The sequence below is a fragment of the Gambusia affinis genome, linkage group LG09 (genome assembly GCF_019740435.1).
Source record: "Gambusia affinis linkage group LG09, SWU_Gaff_1.0, whole genome shotgun sequence".
Classification (NCBI taxonomy): Eukaryota; Metazoa; Chordata; class Actinopteri; order Cyprinodontiformes; family Poeciliidae; genus Gambusia; species Gambusia affinis.
The window spans coordinates 4,993,552-5,014,670 of record NC_057876.1 but is presented as its reverse complement, the minus strand read 5'-3'; the positions used below and the strand labels follow the sequence as shown (position 1 = coordinate 5,014,670).

At 40.9% G+C, this 21,119-nt stretch overlaps 1 protein-coding gene across 2 annotated transcripts in view; it reads right to left on the bottom strand.

Moving 5' to 3' along the window:
• Nucleotides 1–21,119, bottom strand: part of aff2 (AF4/FMR2 family, member 2) — a 197,982-nt gene that overhangs the window by 76,291 nt on the left and 100,572 nt on the right. For both annotated transcript variants that reach the window (XM_044127371.1, XM_044127373.1), the window contains exon 5: nucleotides 2,603–2,647. In XM_044127371.1, the coding sequence (XP_043983306.1) occupies nucleotides 2,603–2,647 (45 nt within the window). The remainder of the gene's footprint in view (nucleotides 1–2,602; nucleotides 2,648–21,119) is intronic.

Below are 21,119 nucleotides of genomic sequence, written 5' to 3'. Positions count from 1 at the left end.
AATTCCTGTCAACCTAAAACAACAGTTTAGATGCCATTTTTTGTTCTACACAAAACATTCACAAATTTTATGGTTTTTTTTGGGTCTTTAAAAAAAACAAAAACAAGTTAATGATAGCTGCTGCCGATGTGTGAAAGACACGGCAATACATGCAAACTGGCAGCTAAAGGCTGCTGTGATTTTGTTTTTGAATGTCATAACCAATGCCTATATTGTCAGTGTTTGCTTTCTTTTCCATTTCCACAATGCCTATTAAATTCTGCATCAGGTGTTGGAATCAAGTTCGGCAAAAGTCGACGCAAATGGCCAAATGTACTGCAGCATGGACGCAGGAAACGCCCAAATGTTGCGTTCAAACGCTCCTTGTCTGACATTTGAAACATCCATCTTGTGCAGCCGATTGCAGATTGATTCATGCCGCAGCTCCGTTCTGTTGGGACCTCAAGGTCACGACGTCCTGTGTGAAGTAGCCTTCAGTCAAAGGTCAAATCCCGCCTCAAGTAGAGGAGATGGGATCACTGTCTCGTTCAAGACTGATGGTGAAACTGAAGCAGTGGCGAGAGATGGACGGACGGATTTAGAGAGTCCTCGACTGCTAAAATGAGGCGCCGCTGCAGTGAGGAAAGAGTCGGGCCGTTAAAAGTTCTCATTTTCCCGACCCGTTTAGACTCGGGGCCTCACCTGTGGGCCGTGGCTGAAAGAGCCGGATCCTGACTGCAAGCAGCTGAAATTAGCTGGGTTTGTACGGCGGCTGGACGCAGCCCGAGGCTTCACGCTGAAATAATTAAGTGGAAGCGGTTTGGACAGCTGATCAAATGGCTCCTGGATAACTCCATTTAGAGATTTTCCAGGCACGTCCCACTGGAAAGAAACCCTGCAGAAGAACACCCAGAAGTCGTTGGAGAGAGTATTTATGGCCCTGACTGTTGGACAGCCTCAGGATGTCCCATAATGAGGTGGACAGGGATTTCTCTCTTGGACCTGTTACTCTGTGACCAGATCCCACATAAGAAAGGATGACGACAGGCAGATAGTTGACATTTCCTTTTGTTGACTTCTGACAGATCAGACCAAAACACTGGACTCCTCTCTCTGGTCACTTGGTTTTTGCCTCTTTTGCAGCGATTTTTAAGTTATGATGTGATTTTCCTTATGCAGCTTGAAGGCCTGTCAGCAATTTATTTAGTTGTTTTGAGGTCGATCTTTCAGAAACACCAAATATTCAGGACTCAGACTAAATAGTTTAGTGGTTTGTTTCTTACTGTAAAAGTCAACAAAACTGCAATATGTTTTTTTTGCTTTTGCATTCTAACTTCTTGCTGTTGCCTTGTGTCCTCTGTAGTTGCGTTGTCCGTTTCATGTTTTGTTGTGACTCGTTGCTTTCACACGTTCTGCTCTTGTGTTGTGGCTTTTGCAATGCGTCTCCTTCCTGTTACTTTACGGCTTTTTATTGTCATGTCGTGCCATTTGTTGTTGCATCGTTTGCGTCGCTAAACCACGATAACGTCTGTTGTTGCAATGAGCCTTTTCGCTGTTGCCTTGTGGCATTTTATTGCTGCGTTGTGACATTTGAAGCTGCGCCGCGACGTTCGCTGTGGCCTTGCGGTTTTCTGTTGTTGCGTTGTGGCATTTGCCTCCCGTTGACCCTTCTGGGCCACAGCAGTTTCTTAGCAGAGCAGACAGTCGACGCTCTGAGGACCGTTTGAGAAGAGTCATGACAGCGTGACACACAACCACCGCTACCACTTGGGCTTTTATTTACGCAGAACAGAACCGTCACTTTAACAGACTGACAAAGCCATCGGTTCCAGCAGTCGGTAAAGCAAATGCTGCGCCATGTTTTGCTTTACATCTCTTTGCCGCCTCACCGTTAGACTTCGCTACCCCGAATGTGAATCTGCCATGTTTCCCTGACAGCTGACTGGTAGGCGAGGGAACGGGCTGCGGGCCGATTCACCCCGCCTCACATTCTGATCTTTCCACTTGACACGACTAAACATCACAGGCCGGATTCAGCGGCGCACCAATACTTTGACAGAGGCCTTTCACGCGGCTCGCAGCAGATAGTCGGTCACAAAGCCTGTTGATATCGATTTGTGAAAGGGAGAGGGCGGCGAACGACAGAGGGCAGGGAGGAAGGAGCGGAGGGAACGCGTTTCCAGGAGGTTTATGAGCTAACTGCTTGTCGACGGGGCAGCTGACAGAAGAGGGGAAGATTGTCGTCTGTTTTGACATCATTCAGAGCAGAACAGAAGGACAGGAGGGAAAAAAACGAGTTGTTTGGAGAAATTCTGCTAAACACGGATGGAGGCAAAGTTATGGAAAGGATTTCTGCCTGACATCATCTAACAAGAAACCAAAAAAAAATCTATAATCATGGACCTGAGCCAAAGTATCTCTTTTTCCCATCCTTTGTGTTGCAGCCCGTCTGTTTCTCATTCTCTCGCTTCATTATGTCATTTTTTCCTACGATCAAATTCTCTGGAGAAGAACCAAAGTCTTTCAGAGCAAACAGAAAGCAGCTGATAATCACCGCAATTACCCTGTGTGTACAGCAGAGAGAGAGACTGTATGTGTGTGTGTGTGTGTCCAGGGAACATACCCGCAAAATCTCTTCAACGCAGCTGGAGTCGTTTGGCAGACTGACCTGGAGGAAAACAAAGACAGAAAGCCTGACTTTAACAAATGGTAAAGCACTGAAAACAGAACGATCAAAAGGAGAAAAGGTTCAGCAGCACAGGGAGAGGGCAGGTCCGGTCACAACGCATCAGGTTCGGGTTTGACCAAACGTCTCAACGTTCCAGCTTTAGTGAGTCATGTCTCATGTGAAGCTGACTGTGGAAAACCTAACGGGTCGATGCCGTTTTCAGGGTTCAGAAGCCGTTATAAAGTCTGGCTCTCAACCTCAAAGTAAAACTAAAACTTCGCACATTAACGCCGCTCAGAGTCCATAACTGATCCATACAGAGCCTAACACACAAGCAGTCAAACTCCCGGGACTTTTTCCTTCTTTCTTTTTTTATTTTCTTTTTCTTTTTTTTACACAATAGCAGCAAACAGAAGTGTTTTTTTGAGATTTTATTTGGCAAAAAGCAGAGCATACACCTGTCACAATAAGCAGCATATAAAAAATTAATCAACCGCATGATAAATAAGAATGAGCTCAATCGTTTCCATTTGCGTGATTGTTTCTCTTGTGTCTCTATTTTGTTTAATTTGATCAAAGACTGGATGACGAAACGCTTCATTATTTTGTTCTCAACAACAAAAAAAACCAAAAAACCTTGAGACCAAACTTTTTTTTTTTTTTTAAAAAGGACAATTTTGTTCACAGAGACTTCATAATTCATTTTATTCGTTGTTTCTGTTGTTTTGTATACCTTTTTGGATATTCCAGTGACAAATGTTTGCTGGAATTTAAAGTTTATTGATCTTTGATTGTGTGTTCTTGCATTATTTATGCTGTTACTATGATACTACTTCAAAATTGTTTTGAAAAAAACAAAAAAAACAATGTTATTGTTCATAAAAATAATTTCTGGGACAACTCATCCAGAAAAATGTGTTACAGTGACGGGCCTGGTGGCAAAGTGCTATGATAGATGATTTTTTAATATTTCTATTTCTGTTGTGGTCATTACAGTTACAGCTGCAGACTCTTGGTGTATTTTTCTACCTTCTTTGCTCAATTAGCCACTAAACTTTATTAACATTTTTGAAGCTAACGCTCAGTCAGATTGAACCGCAGAGATTCTCAACTGGATTTACATCTGAACTTTGACTTGGCCATTCTAGGTCATCCAATAATTCATTTTGATCTAAGCTCTTCCATTGCAGCTTTGGCTGCATGTTTCAGGCTGTTGACGTAAACCTGAACCCGACTGTCTGTGCCTAGGAAAAAAAATACCATCTTCCACCATCTGGTTGTTGGTCACCCGACTCGTGTGACACATTTTTTGAAACACGTCTATTTAAATTTGGCTGAAAAATCAAACACAAAACCGTTTTATGGGGCTGCACAGTGGTGCAGTTGGTAGAGCTGTTGCCTTGCAGCAAGAAGGTCCTGGGTTCGATTCCCGGCTCGGGGTCTTTCTGCATGGAGTTTGCATGTTCTCCCTGTGCATGGTGGGTTCAGTCCGGGTTCTCCGGCTTCCTCCCACAGTCCAACAACATGACTGTCAGGTTAATTGGTTTCTCTAAATTCTCCCTAGGTGTGAGTGTGTGTGTGAATGGTTGTGTGTCCTGTCTGTCTCTGTGTTGCCCTGCGACAGACTGGTGACCTGTCCAGGGTGTACCCCGCCTCTCGCCCGGAACGTAGCTGGAGAGGAACCAGTAACCCTCCTGACCCCATTAGGGACAAGGGGTGAACAGAAAATGGATGGATGGATGGAGGGAAAACCGTTTTATCAAACATATTTGAGTTTCTTCAAAAATGACGCATGTCTGTAAAGCTAATTTATTTTTGCAATTCCAATTTTTATGGTCAATAGATAAGGGGCTACTGTTACTTTTTTTCAGCGGGACGGTGGAGCCTTCATATCTATTTCTGAGTATCTGTTTCCATTACAAATGTCCGCACATCCTAAGTCTGTATTCCACACATTTTCGCAGTCGGGGCGTTTATATTAAAAACGAAACACAATCGAAATCACGCGTGAATACATTTGCTTATGTGATAAGTCGTTGAAAAACATGCCGCGTCATTATCCTCCAATCACTTCCAACAGCGTCTCCGTTGCAGCTTTGCAAAATAAACCAATTTCAATACCAACATTTTATCAAAAAACATGAATTTGTTTCGAAGTTGACGTCTTTCCATTGAGCAAATTTTTTTCCCGTAATTCCAATTTGCGCAATTACCTGGTCAATGCTTCCCTGTACAATACAATAGACAAGCATTGACCATTGGTAAAGCCATGAAAGGCTCTACCAATTGACAGGTAGAGCCTCCATAATTCAGCTGACGTTGCTGTTTCCAGCCACGTTCTGCAGCTCTGCCATTTTCCAGAGATGTTCCAAATGTAGCGGTAAACTCCTGTGTTTCCTACGGAGATTTTCCACCCAGCTCTCCCATAAAGCCACTGAAAGGTGGCCAGAGCGTGAACAAAGCAACATGTGGACACAGCTGCCAATCTTTTGAGCCGGTGAGGTCCGTTTATGTGCGCAGAGACCACCTGAAAACCATTGAAACGTCAAGCTGAAAACAAGAAGTTCACTTTCTTAGGGGTTTTGTAGGGGCACTGCTAAAATTATGCAACTAGTTTCAATGTTCTACAGCCGCTGCTGTGTTTATTGACGTTTTCTTGCTGTGTTTTTATCTGAACCTGATTATGAAAACACACATGCCATAAATAGTCTTCAAATTCCAAGAGAAGTTTCTTTTTTTTTTTTTTATTACGCTTGTTTATCACTTCAACATGTGGAGAAATCCAAAATCTCAGCCAACGGCAACTCTGAGCCGCTCCACCCTGAGCGGTTCAGCCGAGGTCGAGGCGTTCATAAATTCCTGCGTGTTCAAGTAAAGCCGTCCGGCCCGCTCGCTGTGCTGCCGTAAATTTCCGACCGCAGCTCAGAGCTTTCAACGTCCGTCTGATGCGACGGACGGATCACGCTCACTGCAATTAGGTCTTTAAATGCTAAACACCGGGGTTAGTGAAGCAATAAGGACGTGTATTTAAAAAAAAAAAGGAAGGAGCATTTCAGTTATTCAGATTTAGAAATATCTGCGGCTTGGCCCGTGTCACGTCAAACCGCAGGACACTTTTAGCTCGACAAGCGGAGGGCCAGCCTGGGGTTTGATTGGGAGGCAGAGAGGGAGTCTGTGTAAGTGGTCCGATTAACCAGTTCACTGGCTGCAGGCTGTTAATCTGTGTAAACATGGCGGCCGTCTGATCATAAAAACACGACTGCATCCTCAGAAATAGCGGGAGCCGTTCATGTTAACAACAGACTGTTGAAAGGTTAAGTTGTGAGAGCGTCTTACATCATCATTAATACTCCTCAGGTGACCTACTACGTGTCCTTGGACAGGTTATATAAAACATGTTCATTGCATTTTTTTAACATCATCATTCTTCAGGTCTGTCTACTTTGAGCTGCATTCAGAATGAGTTGTTTTAGGGCGTCTTTGTCACTTTAAATCTAAATTAGCTGCTGCTAGCCACGCCCCCAAATCAACATTTACAATTGTGTGCGAGAACGGCTACAAACATACAGCTGTACATCTTTGAAAAGCAGAAGCAGAGCCTCCTGCACAACCAACCAGAATGCAGCAAGTCAGAAACAAAACACTTGTCTTTTCCAGCAGCCATTGCACAGCGGTAAAACCAGCAGGAGCTCCGCCTGGGTTGCTAGGTAACGACACAGTGCCAGTCAGTTGTGACTTAGCAATTGAGAAGTTTTCAGGACACCAAAAAATATTCACTTATTGCTAAAAAACAAACAAACAAAGAAACATCTTGATGTGTTTTTAGAAGTAGTAGACCAGATCTGATGTACAAAATGTGAAGTTTGCAAAATAGGTTCCCTTTAAACTTCCACAGTCTATCACATTATGACCGCAAACTGTGAAGCGTTTTATGGGAATTAAGTATAATAGATCAATGTAAAATGGTGCATTATTGTGAAGAGGAGGGAAAAATTATGAAAACAATCAAAAGAAAAAAATATCTGGGCAGCCCTAGCAGATCTCAGACTAGGATAATGTTCACTTTTCAGCACTATAAACCTAAGCAGCGCTAGAAATGAATAGTCACGTTTAAAGTACATTAATATTTTTAGAGTGGTATAGTCAAAGTCCAGACCTAGATTCAGTTGAGAACCTGTGCCAACGCTTGATAGATGCTCTCCAATCAGACTGAGTTCCAGTCTGTTGACTGTAAGAAAATACACAAAGTTGAAAGGATGTTAATACTCCTGCGAGGCTCTGTTTGTATTCATGGACTAAATATTAACATCTGCCCAGCTGGAAGTCTTCGCTTTCTCAGTTCAGACTCAGTTCATTTCTGCCGCTCCAGCCCAGCACCAAGCCGCTTTTCTATTTAGTCCAAAACAAGCCATTATTGCAGCCGAGGGACCCGTGATCTTGAGTGATAACACTTTGGGAAATACACAAGAATCATCTCAATTGCAAAGAGATCAATTCCAAAAAAAATAAAAAAAGTAACTGCAAACACATGCAGCTCTCCGGGTCAGATCTTTGTCTTGGATCTCGGTTCAACAACACAAAAGAAGACGGTGGAGCGGCGAGCGGGAAGTCAGAACCTGTCTCACTCTACGGCAACACAACCTCCGTCACACGCCATTACTAACAGCGCCAACGCGAACGGAGGGGCAATTTAGCCGCCATGATGATGGGGGTGACATCATGTTCGGCCTTAAATCACAGCCTGCTGAAACAACAAAACGCACGGCAGGCTGGGGTTTTGAGCCTGCTTGAGCTCACAGAACGAAAACCCATCTGTGTGTTTTCTGGACAGGAGCCGTTATTCTGCTTCAGCAGATTAATCACACAGACCTGAAGCCACAGGCGCTGGACGGAGACGTTTTCTTCCGACAGAAAAGCTCAAACAGCAATCGAGAATCGATGAATCTTGTTCACAATTAGCAATTGTTAGCACCACTTACTTGTTACTAGTCTGCTGTTGTGCTATGTGTTTGATTTTAGTGATGCCTGACACAGCTGATCACAAAACACTGATTTGTAGACTAGAAAAGAGTTTAAAATGAGAGTAAACTACTAGGGGTTCCTCAAGGGCGTGTCCTCGGGCCACTTCTCCTTCAACATCTACACTTTCCCCCAAGATCAGGATGAAAAGGATTACAACCGTACGTATGCTTATGACTCAAGACTATAATTCTGAGTCCTCACAGAACAACAATCCCTTACAGCAGTGAGTGTTCTTCACTTTGGTGAGTGGATGAAGCATGAAAACACAGGAAAAATGAGTCAGTCTTTGAATCCAGAAAGGCCTAGATGATGCCAAAAACCTGCAAAGCATCGCAGAAATGTGGCTATAAACTTATAAATGTTAACATACTTACAGCGTGTTACTAAAAAAGCCTACTATTTTCATAAAAAGGACTTCTGTTTCATAATGTCAAGAAAAAAACTGGTGAATCTTTTAATATTTAGTAAGTTCTTCGTATACGTCTGTAAGGCAGACAGATACATTGTATAAAAATATTTATGAATTCAGCTCCTGTGTGCAGCTTAGTACGAAAAATCCTACTCCCATGTAACTTGTGTCCTACTGAGGCCTGTATATGATTTTCGGGAGCAGTATTAGTTATCTAAAAAGAATGCAAACATGTAAACTGTTTTAAACCGTCACTTTTATTGTGACCAAAGGAAAAGTTAGTAGCACAATCCTTGATCGACCTTGTTCCAATCACTCGCTGCACCTTACGTAAGTGCAACCAGATTGCGCTGACAGCACCACTCTTGAGTGTCGATGTTGTTACTGGGCGAAGAAGACTTCAAGTTAGCTATTTCCAGTTTTAACGAGAGATTCCAGACAAATTCAGAGGAAGTAGAGACACGTCAAAGACAGACTGCAGTTTATTTACGTCACAAGAGAGAATACTTGCATAACAGAAATATTTGTACACTGTTTTATCTTTTTGAGCTTTGTCTAACATAGACATTGTTCACTTTGGAAATGTTAACCTTTGTAATCTGTAATTCTTGTTGCGCTAACCTCACTATTTGGTCACATTAGACACCAAAGAACAAAGACAGTCAACAACTCAACCTTTTCGTCTTAGATTTAAAATACAAATAAAACTGCTCACACATGCCAAAACCAAATAAAGGGTAAAAAAAAATTTTTTTTTGAACGTTGTTCTAATGTCTTCTTAACTTACATCTCTGGAGTGGAGAAACCAGAGATGTAAAAAAAAAAACCTCAATCAGCAGGTGAAATTTTGAAAAACAACAACAACAACAACAACAAAACCCATTAGCATTTAATTATCAGGAACCAGCAGAGATCTTTGCGCGCAAGAAGCTCCCTTCGTCCCATCCTAATGGACGCCTGCCTTACTGTGTCAAACTCAACGGGAACAAGCTGCTACATTGCGGCGTGAAATACTGTTGACAGAAAAATGGAAACACAGGTGAGTTCAGGCTTGCTGCGTTGGTTTTGTTCTTCATCCGTCCTTCTGTTCATCTTTCTCCTCAGCCATCCGTTTTCAACCCGCTGCGCTGCGCTCCGGTTCCGAGTGCATTATTATTACGAACCGGGCCGCTGGGCGCTTCGAAAGAACCCGGAGCTCAGTGAATGCTGACCAGATTATAATGGACCTAATGGACAGGTGACGTTCACATGGTAAACGGGTGTGTGGCGCGCAGGCTCCCTTAATTGATGTTACTGCGAGATCGCAGTTAATTTCAAGGACCGTAAGATAGGGAGAGCATAAAAGAGAAATGAGAGACGGCCGAGAGCTGCAGCGCAAGTCTGGGGGAGGAAAAAGGACAAATTTCTGAGAGAAAATAGATACCAAAGAAAAATGAGTAAGGGGGAGAGCGGATCGGAGAGGGGGGTGGGATATAGCAGAGGCAATTACTGAGGCAGAAATCCTTTCTCTCTGAAACAGCAGCTCAGATAGAAAAGATGTCCACACATGCAACACGGACGCACACACTAGCCGAAAGGCGCTCGCTCAGTCCCACGTTGTGAGCCGAAAACACGCACCTACACAGTCCCGCTCCGGAGACCACTCTGAATACAAACGGCTAACATCGTAGAGCCTGGAGAAACGTCATCACATTGTCAAGCTGGTCCGAATCGAGACGCGTTTAAGAAGAGCGAGGAGCATTTTGTGAACCCATAACAAGCAAGGCTCAAGCCAGCAGACAACCAAAAGGGCTAACCAGCCTTCAAGCACAATCAGAAATTAATGACCATAAAAGGAAATAAAGCCAACAACTGTTTTCTTTCCACTAACAGAGATTTAGTCTGAAGTCACTATCAGACTGCTGCTTCAGTTTGCATGGGTCAGATGCATCCAGATGTGATCCAGATGGTTTGTGCCAAAGAACAGCCTGAGAAGTTGATTTTTATTTAGAGGCTGTTTATGCAAAATGCAAAAAACAGGAAAACAACCCTGACTTGGCAGGTGATTGAACATCATATGCCCACGACTGGCATATGGTAGTGACCCTTAGATCACTACAATTATTAATAGCAACAGAAAAGAGGTACAACCCAACTTGTCGAAACATTTTTTTCAACTGAGAAAAGCTTTTTAAATGTAGCTAGCAATGGACTGATCAGGCCGATTCCAAAATCCAAATGAGCCATTTACTCCAGACTGTCAAATGATGAGATTTGGGCTTAGTTCTGGAAACAACAGAATCAAACAGGACAGCAGAACAAATCCGGTCCTTGGAAAAGGTTCCTGCAGTCGAAACACAACTAAAGATCTCAAACATGCTCATCTAAAGCTCCTTCTCAACTCAGAATAAGTTGTGCGGTTTTGTTCAGTTTGTTCAGAAGAACTAGATCGAACTGGTAAATTAAAACCTTTTGCAAAAAAAAAAAAAAAAAGTCAACATTTCCAGTAAATCTATTGGACCGAGATCTAAGTTTTCTGGTCCGCTAAAAAACCTGCATCTCAGTTCGATGGAAGTAATCTGTGGCGCGATTTGAATGCAAATGTGGAAGCAAGCGGACCTTTACCTTTACCAACGACAAAAGAGAAATCCTACAACTGCTAAAATCTGACGCCACTCCGGTTTTGCATTTTGCGAAGAAGGACGTTGCCCTCATGCCTTGTTCAGTGTTAGTGCAGCGCCGCCACAGGCGAGGAGGGGAATAGGTTTTTTTCAAATGTTTTGGACTGATTGAGACCATGCAGTGTGAAAGTGAACCACACCAGCTGAAAATGTAATGTTGCAGCCTTGGCCCCCAGTCGAACCAAGTCTACAGAACTATAGGTGTGAAAACACCCTTAGTCTCCAGTTCACTTTTTTTGGTATGCATCCGAGTCTGATTGCACATTCACACCTCCCAAAGCGAACCAGACTTTACAGGCAAAACGAATTAGAGTTCGATCAAAGTGGACCAAACAGCGCTGGTGTGAACGTACCCTTAGATCACAATGGTAATAGTCAAAAACAACAACACACACTTGCAGTAAATCTCAAAGATGATTTGCTTTGTACTGTCTGTATCGTTAATATAATCAGACTGTGACCGCAGTGGATCGAATGCAGTTCTGACTGACTGCATCTAAAGGAAAAAGCTTGCTTTCTTCCTAAATAGAAATCCCCCGTGATTATGACCTGACGCTGCATTCGGATTTACTGAACGGGTTCCGTTTATTACATTAATTTGTCACAACAGCGAGGGGCCTGTTTATGCTCCACAAGCAGTCACCTATAAAATTACATAAACACAATTTAATGCGATTCCTCTCAAAATGCTTCTCTTCCTTTCTCTTCCCTCTTCCTTTTCATGTTTCAAAATGCACCGGAGTGTCTTGTTTCCTTTTGTGTGGGAATTAAATATCATTAGGAGGTAATTACACTAATGTGTTTAAGACTAAAGAAACAGGCTCCCCCCTGATCTCTGTTTTTGTATGTGCAAAGAGAGGGAGATGAATGCCTCGCTGAATGCATGTGGGCTGACAAAATACGGGAGATTGAAAACATCCCCAAAACACACGCAATCTATTCATATTTACAATAACTGGGAGATAATTATGTTCCGCGAGGAGATTGGCAGCGACGGGAGATAAAAGAGGGCAGAAAGGAGGATAATGTGCTGAGGGAGAGAAAGAGGGGAGTCAAACAGAATCAAATCTGAGAGCTAGACGAACGCAAACATGTTCCGAGGGCTATTAGCATATCCGCTCGTATGTCTGCTTCACTGTTTCTTTTTGGGTGGATAATCTCACTGTAAAATAAGAGAAGGTTTACTTTGTTGTCAGAATTACACAAAGTATCCAACTTGATCTTTTAATGCGGCTCTCTGAGGCCAAAAACAGAAAAGCCTCCTCTGCTCTGCTGTCATGAAAAAAATACCAAAGTCAAATGAAGACTGCCAATCATCCAGACAGCGTGATTGAAGTTTGGAGTCCTATACGGCTCAGAGCCGAGTCCAACACGGTTTGGAAAATCTTCAAGGATTTTTTTTTTTGCTTCTTGTCCACAGGCTCCTCGTTTATTCGGTTTCATCTGCTCCTTTTATCATCCATATTTTAGCTGTTTACAGAGCTGAAGTGACCGCCGTCGCTGGGATTACCAGCATGCTTGATAGATCACAAGCATCGCCTCAGAGGAGAATATGTTTGTGTGTGTGTGTGTGTGTGTGGGTGGGCGTGTGTGTGTGTGTGTGTGCCACATGTTTATGTAGGAGTCAACCCGTCTGATAATCTGAAGATTGAGTCCACGGAAGTCAGTTTAGCACACACGAGCCTCCTCCAGACAAAGTGATCTACTCTCATCGTCTCCCAACGAACGTAGTCTTTTCCTCCTAGGTTGGATGACTTTCCCCTTCTTCGTATTACAGCCATTACAACCGGATGCTACGCTGCGACCGCTAAAAGAGAAGCTTTCCGCAGCTTGGTGACAGCATAACTACAGACAGCACTCAGAACAAGCAGCAGAGAGTGATTACTGAGACACCAGATTAGGGAGGAGGTTGTAAAAACAGGTGATTATGGCTGCCACTACATCAGCGCGTCCGACGCATAATGAAGTCGATTGTTTTCACTCAAGCCACTTCTTGACCCAGCATGGGGGAGAGGAAAATTCATTTTCAAGAGGCCAAAGTGATATTTACATTTAAGGGCACGTATGGTCCAATTAGCAGCACACAAGTGCTTAGGAGGTGTTTTAAAATCACTGGAGGTTTTTTTTTATAGTAACAACGGGACTTTAAGCGTGTTAATTTTAATTAATTAGTTACATAGATTTTAAAGATGCAGTATGTAACTTTTATTTTAATTAATTTTTTTCATATTTATTGAAAATGTCACTGTGTTATGACTGTATGGTAAGAGAAAGTGTTGCGAAAAAATAAACTGAGTTCCTCCATCTTCTCCCAGTGCTAACTAGAAAACCAATCAGAGCCAGGGGGCGGGTCTTGGCGTTGTCAATCACTCTCTGTGTGGCTCTCTGCTACACTCCAGAATGTTAACTCAAGTTAGCACAGCCATAGATGATGGCAGCTACACTGTTTTCCTGTAACTAAGTTGTTTCTCCGCCATTAGCACATTTAGTAGCGCATTCACTGGTTTGATTGACAACGTTAAAACCCTCCTTCTGCTTCTGATTGGTTGTTTTTAATTGGGAGCTGTGCATCGCTTCATAAGGCAATAGTAGCTCTAGTATGACCTTTTCACAGATTATCCATCTCATGTTTTACAGTCATGACATGGTGACAGTTTTAAAAAATCAGTAAAATAAAAAAAAAAACATTTTTTTTAATAAAAGTTATATACGATACATACAATTTAACACCATTAATCACTTTTTTTTTCTTTCAAAAGTCCTGAGCTGTATTTGTTGTTTTCACGTGCTTTTGATCATTTATCATCATTCAAAATGTATAAATATACATCACATTGTTTGACAACATAATGACATCATAATTTTAAACTTTTAACTAAGGAAAGAATTCACTAATGCTTCTGGCACAATTAGAGAAAAAAAATCATAAAATGAGCATTTTTTGAAAATCCAATCCTTTATTTATTCAGTGTAGTTTTAATTTTAATCACATTTGTGGTACATGACCATAATGAAGTCCCCGGGTAGCCCTTTTGGTTTACAGGCGTGGTTATCTTGCACAGATGCAGCACATGCAGTTTTACCTCTTCCACTCGACATGAGTCTCTCGTCTCTTCTTATTTGTTTTTTTTTCTCCTTCACTCTGTCAGCTCCTCTTCCTCTTGTTCCCAGTTTTCCTCTCCTGTCTCTCTCTCTCCCACCAAGCTGTGGAGAGGCTGATAAGGAGTTGATTTACCATCCAATTAAATATTGTCATTGAAACATTGCTTCAAATAAGCCCAGCGTTTTCACCCTGTGCTAATTGGCCTTCCACTTGCGTGTGTATGTGCCGGAAGCTCAGAGCACTTCGTGTTTGTTTGGCGAGTACAAGCTTGAAGACTGAGGAATAAGATTCTGGTCTCTTCTCAGTTAAAACAGAAGGTCATTTCGAGTTCAGACAAAATAGTGAGACTGAAATTTATTTATATTTTTATGCACTTCTCTTCTGCTGGCTTCTTATTAAAACTCTAAATTCAGAAGCCTGGCACATAAAACATGGGAGTCATGAAATTAATTTAAAATCCAGGATTAATGCAAAAACTACAATACTTTCTTTTTTTTATTGTCTTTTTTCCATTTCCATCCAAGCACAGGCTATTATAAATCTGTTGCTATTTTACATAAACCTTGATAAAAGATGTTATTATAGCCATTTTCTGTGATCAGCTTAATATTTCAGCCAGTAGCTGTCATGCTAGTGCTACTAGCTAGCAAGTAGCTAATACCAGCTTTTACTACTACTAGCTAGCTAATAGCTAACTTAGTAGCTTTTACTACTACCTGTAGCTAGCTAACAGCTGACATAGATAGTAACTAACTGAGATAGTAGCTTTTACTATTACTACTACGGTAATTAGCTTGTAGCTAACGTAGTAGATTTTACAACTACTATTAGCTAGTTAATAACTAACTTTGTAATTAACTAAGTAGCTTTACTACTACTTCTATCTAGCTAGTAGCTAACTTAGATAGTAGCTAACTTAGATTTTATTATCTTAATTGTAGAAGTTAAAACTTGACTTCACATTAACTCAATTCCAGTTAACTCAAGTTAACTTGTTTAGTTAACTTGACTAGAATAGTTAACAATAAATCAAATTTCTTGCGATACGTTTTTCAGGATAAATGATAAACAATGCAATAAATTCCCACCCCTTTTGTAGGTCAGAAGGAATAAACATCATTTAGTGAAACTGACCTGATTTTTGTGCTCATACAAAAGTGACATTAATTTAAAATGAGCATCTTTTCGGACTGTTTTTGTTTTGTAGCCATGGTTCATAGCAGCCTGTAGTTTAGGACTTAGCGGTACTTGTTAGGCGAAGTGGGCTGGCTTCAGACGTTTATTCACAGTCTGTGGTCACTGTGGCTCAAAGACTAAACTCTGCTAATTCCTACTAAGCCAGTTTGTAATGAAACTATTTGACTTTCAAACAGACACGCGCGCACACTGTGTAGAAATAAACCTTTTCCCCCCTCCCCAACACACACAGACAGATTTTCGTTTAAATAAAATTTTAATAAATCCATGGGCAAGCGGTCTCAAAACTCATTTATCAAACATTTAACACCGACTTAGCTATTAAAGGGGGCATGGGAGGAAGAGAGGAGGAAAAATTGAAGAAGAGGAGCTATGATCAATGCCAGTGGACCATATAATTGCACCAGGAGTGGGTTAGCTGAAAACATTAGCCTTGTTTTCTGATGGATCACATCCTGGAGCCAGCAAGCCAAGCTAAACGCTTCAATCTGTATTAGTGAGACCCGGAGTCATCCATCTGAAGGAGGCGCGCAGCTCAAATTAAAGTTCCCTGAGAGGTAACATACAACGCTGCCATCTTAAAAGGGAGGGGAGGAAAAAAAGCCAATCCACTAGTTGTTATTAGCTTCCTTTTGTGCTAACATTGTATTAGCAGAATCCACTTTATTCACTGAATGAAATTCTCACCTTGACACGTAGTTTGATCAAGTCTTTACATTTTCAGAAGATGTTTCCTTCCCCTGGAAAGATTCCTCACAGACGGAGTAATGATTTTTCATTTTTCACTCTCACCACCTGTGCAGAAGCTTAAATAGTCACATATGAAAAGAACTATCGCCTGCACATTACTATGGGTCTGACCTTGCCATCACTTTTCTTCTCCCCAGAAGAGAAGCTCTAAACGGAAATTCTTCTGCTCACTTTCCCTCCGTCTTTGCAAACGGAACAAACGCTCCGTGAGCGTCCAGATGATCGCCGCTGGATCGAACCTGAAACGCCCCGTCCTGATGCTAATTACGATATCAAATAATGCTACAGGATTCATTTTGAAGCTCAGTGATTTCAGACTTGATTCAATCATATTACATTATCATTGTTTTCCTAAATGAGGCGGAACAGATTCCGTGCATTTCATCAGTGCCATTCTGGACGCTTAATGTTCGCCTGGTTCGTCCATTTCTACATCAGTTTTAATGTGTTTTGAATCAACGTTTTGTTGGAGCATTGAACTTTTTTCTTTTTCCATTCACTTTGTGAATGACCCTCACCATGATGCTACCAACAGTTAGAACCTCAGAGAGTTATAGTGTGAGTTGGTTACGGTTTGTCCTTCAAGGCTCCTGTAGGTTAGCTGAGTCAAGCTATAAGCCATATTTTGGAAGTCAGAAACGTTTCCATTATGCTTTATTGACTGCTGGGAAAACTCAATTTGTGAGTGTTGTTCTGTTATAAGGTGTTGTTGCTGTGTTAGACACATATGTACAACCGCATGTTATAAACATTGTAGATAGCAAAAAAAAAAAAGAAGCAAATTTACAGCAAAAGAAAATTCAGAAATTTTCTCAAAAAAACAAACAAGGAACTTTCTGAATTTGAAAAGTGAAAAATTTGCTTCGAAAAAAAAAAAAATTCTGAAATTTTTAGATTAAACTCCAAAATTTCAGAAATTTTGATTCTTGAAACTCAGAACATTAACAAACGTTGAATATTTTCAACTTTTGAAATGTCCTTTTTTTTTTTTTTTTTAAAGAACATTTTGGAGATTAATCTCACAATTTCTGAGTTTTCTGGTGGAAATTCCCTCCTTTTTCTTCTACCTACAGTGGCCGTGCTACGCCATCGTACATACTAGATACTTTAAATTGTTTAGATCTGAAAAATTGGTGAAAAATAAGATGCAAATTAGAATGAAAAGTTCTGATGAAAATTAGCATCATGCTAATCTTTAGTTATTTGTTGATCTTCTTGGCTGCACATTAGCCTAGTTCACTATATGTCCATTTTTGATGTGTATCAATGCTAATGTTACCTTGTGTCTGTGGATTATCTCTTTTTTTTAATGTATGTTCCAGTTTTACACTATTCACTTAAGTAAATATCAAGACGCTTCATGGTGTTTATTGGTGCAACTGTTAGCTAGCTGCAAAGCTCGTCCTACAAACTCCTAGTGAAGGCAAAACGGTGACGATAAACTTCCTTGACCGAGTGGAGAGAGGTAGAGGTGCTCCTGTAGCTTGTGAGTGTTTGATCTTGAACACCATCTCATTTCATCCGAGTGTTGACAGTTTCTGTCAGGTGGTTGAAACTTGGACAGAGTTGGGATGTTCCAGCAGAGCTCCCAAACACACATCAAGGCTGGTTTTGGAAAGGATAACGCCAACTAGCTACTGAAGCTGAAATGGTCCCAACCATAACTCTTTTGAAAATTTAGAGGCCGTAAATGAAAGTCATGGTCCGTGTCGGGGAACGGTCGAATTGATATGAGCTCCACCAACTCTACCATGAAGAGTGAACAGAGACCCACTGATGGCAACAAACAAAAGAGAGTGTGGTTTCCCCACAACTTGTTGAGGCTGAAATCGAATATTTGTCCACACTTTATAAACAGACCTACGCTTTTCCAGTCGGTTAAAATCCCCAAAATGATTTGTGTTTGTTAATATACTAAAATAGTTCAGATTTTTTTTAAATTACTTTCTTTAAAACCCAAAGGTAAACAAACAACACTAAGATGCTTCAATCTTAAACAATAAACAAAAGCCCAGATGATGATGCAGCGGCTTTGGAAGCTTTATCCTTGCTTTTTGTCTTGTTTAACATATTTTGTTGTATCTTCAGTCCACCCAGATGCCCTTAATGAATCTCAAAGGCTGCAGTAGCAAAAGAACACAGAATGCCACCAGGAAGGCTGAACTAAATGCTTTCTTCTCCCTCTCCTCATCATGACCGCAGGTGAATTATAGTTTTACAATATATGAGCCAGCAAACCCCGACTATACAGACAAAAATATTGGAATTTCTTTTTTTTTATTAGCAATTATTATGTCCAATTAAAGTTGTTTTTGACTGCACACACAGCCTTTTTTTTTCCAATCCCTTTGCAAACAGGAAGAATGCCTTTTCCATTATTTGCAGTTGGCCAGCCGCACAGGGGGTGACGTGGAGATAGTATCTGGCTTTGCACTCAGTATCTGATTTGAACAGAAATCAGTGGAATCGGCCACCACTTGTGTTGTTCCCACTGCCGCTGCTGTGATATTTCAAAGTGTCACTAGATCTAACCAGCTGTTAGAGACCAATGTCTTATTTGCCCATTGTGCAAAACTGTTAAACATGTGTCCTCGGTGGCCATGGATTGATTGCACTCATTTTGCAGAGGAAGCTTAAAGACCCCGGACTCCCACAGACTCCCTTTAAATACACTCACAGATTGAACCTGGGCTGGATCGAGGTGGATCAGGAACAACAATATCTGTAGCTGGAACACTTAAATGATCAAATTCTTCTGTAACCTTAAGTATTCTCCCAATTCATGAGGAACAATTTTGTTTGGGATTTTTTGAGATTACAGTGTGCCTTCGTTGATGAAGGCGCAAGATCCCACCACCCAGCACCCGGACGATGACTACTAATGGTTTTAGCTGACAAGTTGTCAGCATAACGCAATAAATCTGAAATGTAGCGTGATGTAAACAAGAAAAAGAGACAGAGTGCTTTGCTACTAAATGACAACGCTATGAGAACGAGATAACAAGGTCCAACAGTATCACGTTTCACAGGTTAGTAAAAAAATGTAATTGAAAAAAATAGCGACGGAGAAAGAAGTAAGCCAGTTATGCTAGCCTGACTTTGAAAACATAACATGTAGAAGTGTCGTGGAATTTGGTGTATTTCGGTTCAGTTAGGAACAATAAGGCGGCCTACACACCAACTCTTCATCAGAAGAGCAGGTGTTGAAATGAGCTAAGCGACCCGCCTAGTGTTCAGATGATCGCAAAATAAACATGAATCCTGAAAGCTGTAAGCTGCAACACTGTGACCGACTGAATATTCTGTTCTTTGTTTGGGAATTTTGTTGAGTGTTTTTCTAGGGTTGAGTCCTGATAGACTTGAAGTAATTTCTGCACTGTCAGCTAGTGGGACTGTTGTCAGTCAGTTGCTATGGCAACGGGTCTGTGTGTAGCATAGCCAAGGCAGAAAGCGGGAAAAAAAGAATACGAGCGTTTTTAAGTTGTTCTTTGAATTATTTTTTCCTTTTCTGTGGTTTTACTGCACCAAATAACACAGACATCTCCAGGTTTCTTCTTTTTAAAAGAATTGTTCTACCGTGGCAGTGCAGCGGTAGTAAAAAAAATAAAAAAATCTTCTTTCTCCTCTCCGCATGTGTGCATTCACATGAAATTTCCGAATTTAGACAATAATGGAGTTCTTTGGAAAAGTATTAAATTTTTCAATTGTCACATTGCAACCACCGTTTTCATGAAGCTTTTTGTAGCACTAGTCGCTTTCACTTAGATTAGACAGAAAACAGGCACAGACAGCAGAGGGAGAACATGCAAAGTTTCCCATGTTCAAGTATGGGACCCAAGACGGACCAACAGTCTCTGTATGGGGCACCAGCTCTACTACTACACAATGTGGTACCACTTAAAGAAAATAAATGAAAGAAAGAGCAAAGCCTGCAAAATGATCTAAAGCCAATGAACAGGATTTGAAAAGCATGTCTTGTAGAACGACGGATCATCTTTATTTGTTGATCTACTGTGGGTCCAGTTTTCACCAAATAACTCCTAGGCACATTTTTGGAGATAAAATCCTCTTATGTAGTAGACTATAGTACACTGTGTTAAAAAAAAAAGAGTAAAATTTACAGATCCTACTGGCAGCTTAATGCCTGTAAGTTATTGCAAAAGTGTTTGCATTTTTGTGACTAATTTATAGAAGCAAAATCACTATTATTATTCATAAACATTTTTTTAAAAATGTGGTCAGCAAAAGAAAGAGGAACAAAAAAGCGTTGTTAGTACCAAAACATCTACGATCACATTTAAGATGAGTTCCTTACAAATCCGCATCCTCAGACCAGTTCATCTGCTGACTTTAAAAGCCTTCCTATGATTTACTGCTTAGCAGGTCAAATTTATGTGGCATAAAAAAACCTGGAAAATCCCCCTTAAAAATTTAAACTGATACAATTCAGAAAGCAGACATGATATCCCACAACAACATGTCCAGAATGATGCTGCCAATTGTGAACAAGGACTGTTGGTCCTCCTCATTTGCTTTAGCACAAATTTTTATATCTGTGTCCGTAGGATCAGAGAAACGTGGAGAAAAAGGAAAAAACAATCAGTCTGAGATAAGCCTCTGACATACATGCATACAAAGACATACAGTATCATGTAAGATCATTCAGAAACTGTAAAACTGTGGGAACAAATCGTTTTTTCAATCTCTCTGACCTACACCGTGGAAAAACAATACGTCTGTCCAGAAGGAACTGGAATTTATTATTTAGAGGGAACCAATATCTGTTTTGCTTTTAGGATGGATTTAACCTTGAGCAGATGAGTAAGAAACCTTCAGATTAATTATCAGATTAATTCATATTCAATGATAATAAAAAAAGTTGATCCTAAAGGGAAATCAAATGTTGTTGTAACTCATATTAGTTCAAAATTTTCAACTAATCCTCTCTCTGCTCCTTGGTCCCGCTCTCCACCCACAGAGCCTCCATCTCAACTCCTGTGGGATTCGGGGGTCGTAGTTCAAGTGCTATCTGAGCCCAGTTGTTAAAACAATACCTTGTTGCCACGGTAACAGATCACAACATTTCAGACAGCTACACAGGTCAGATACCGCTATGTTAGCACTGCTAACGTCTCACACCTCGTGTGTAAACGTAGAGTTAAATTGCAAACTAGATCTTCCTAAAGATTCAAATGTGAGGTCAGATATTTATAACAGCTGAATTATTTATGCAGATGCTGCAATTTGTAGTTAGTGCTACGGATGAAATCTAAATTAAACAAAAAAGGGGAGTTAGATTCACTGCTGTGATTAATTGTGAACAGAACACCT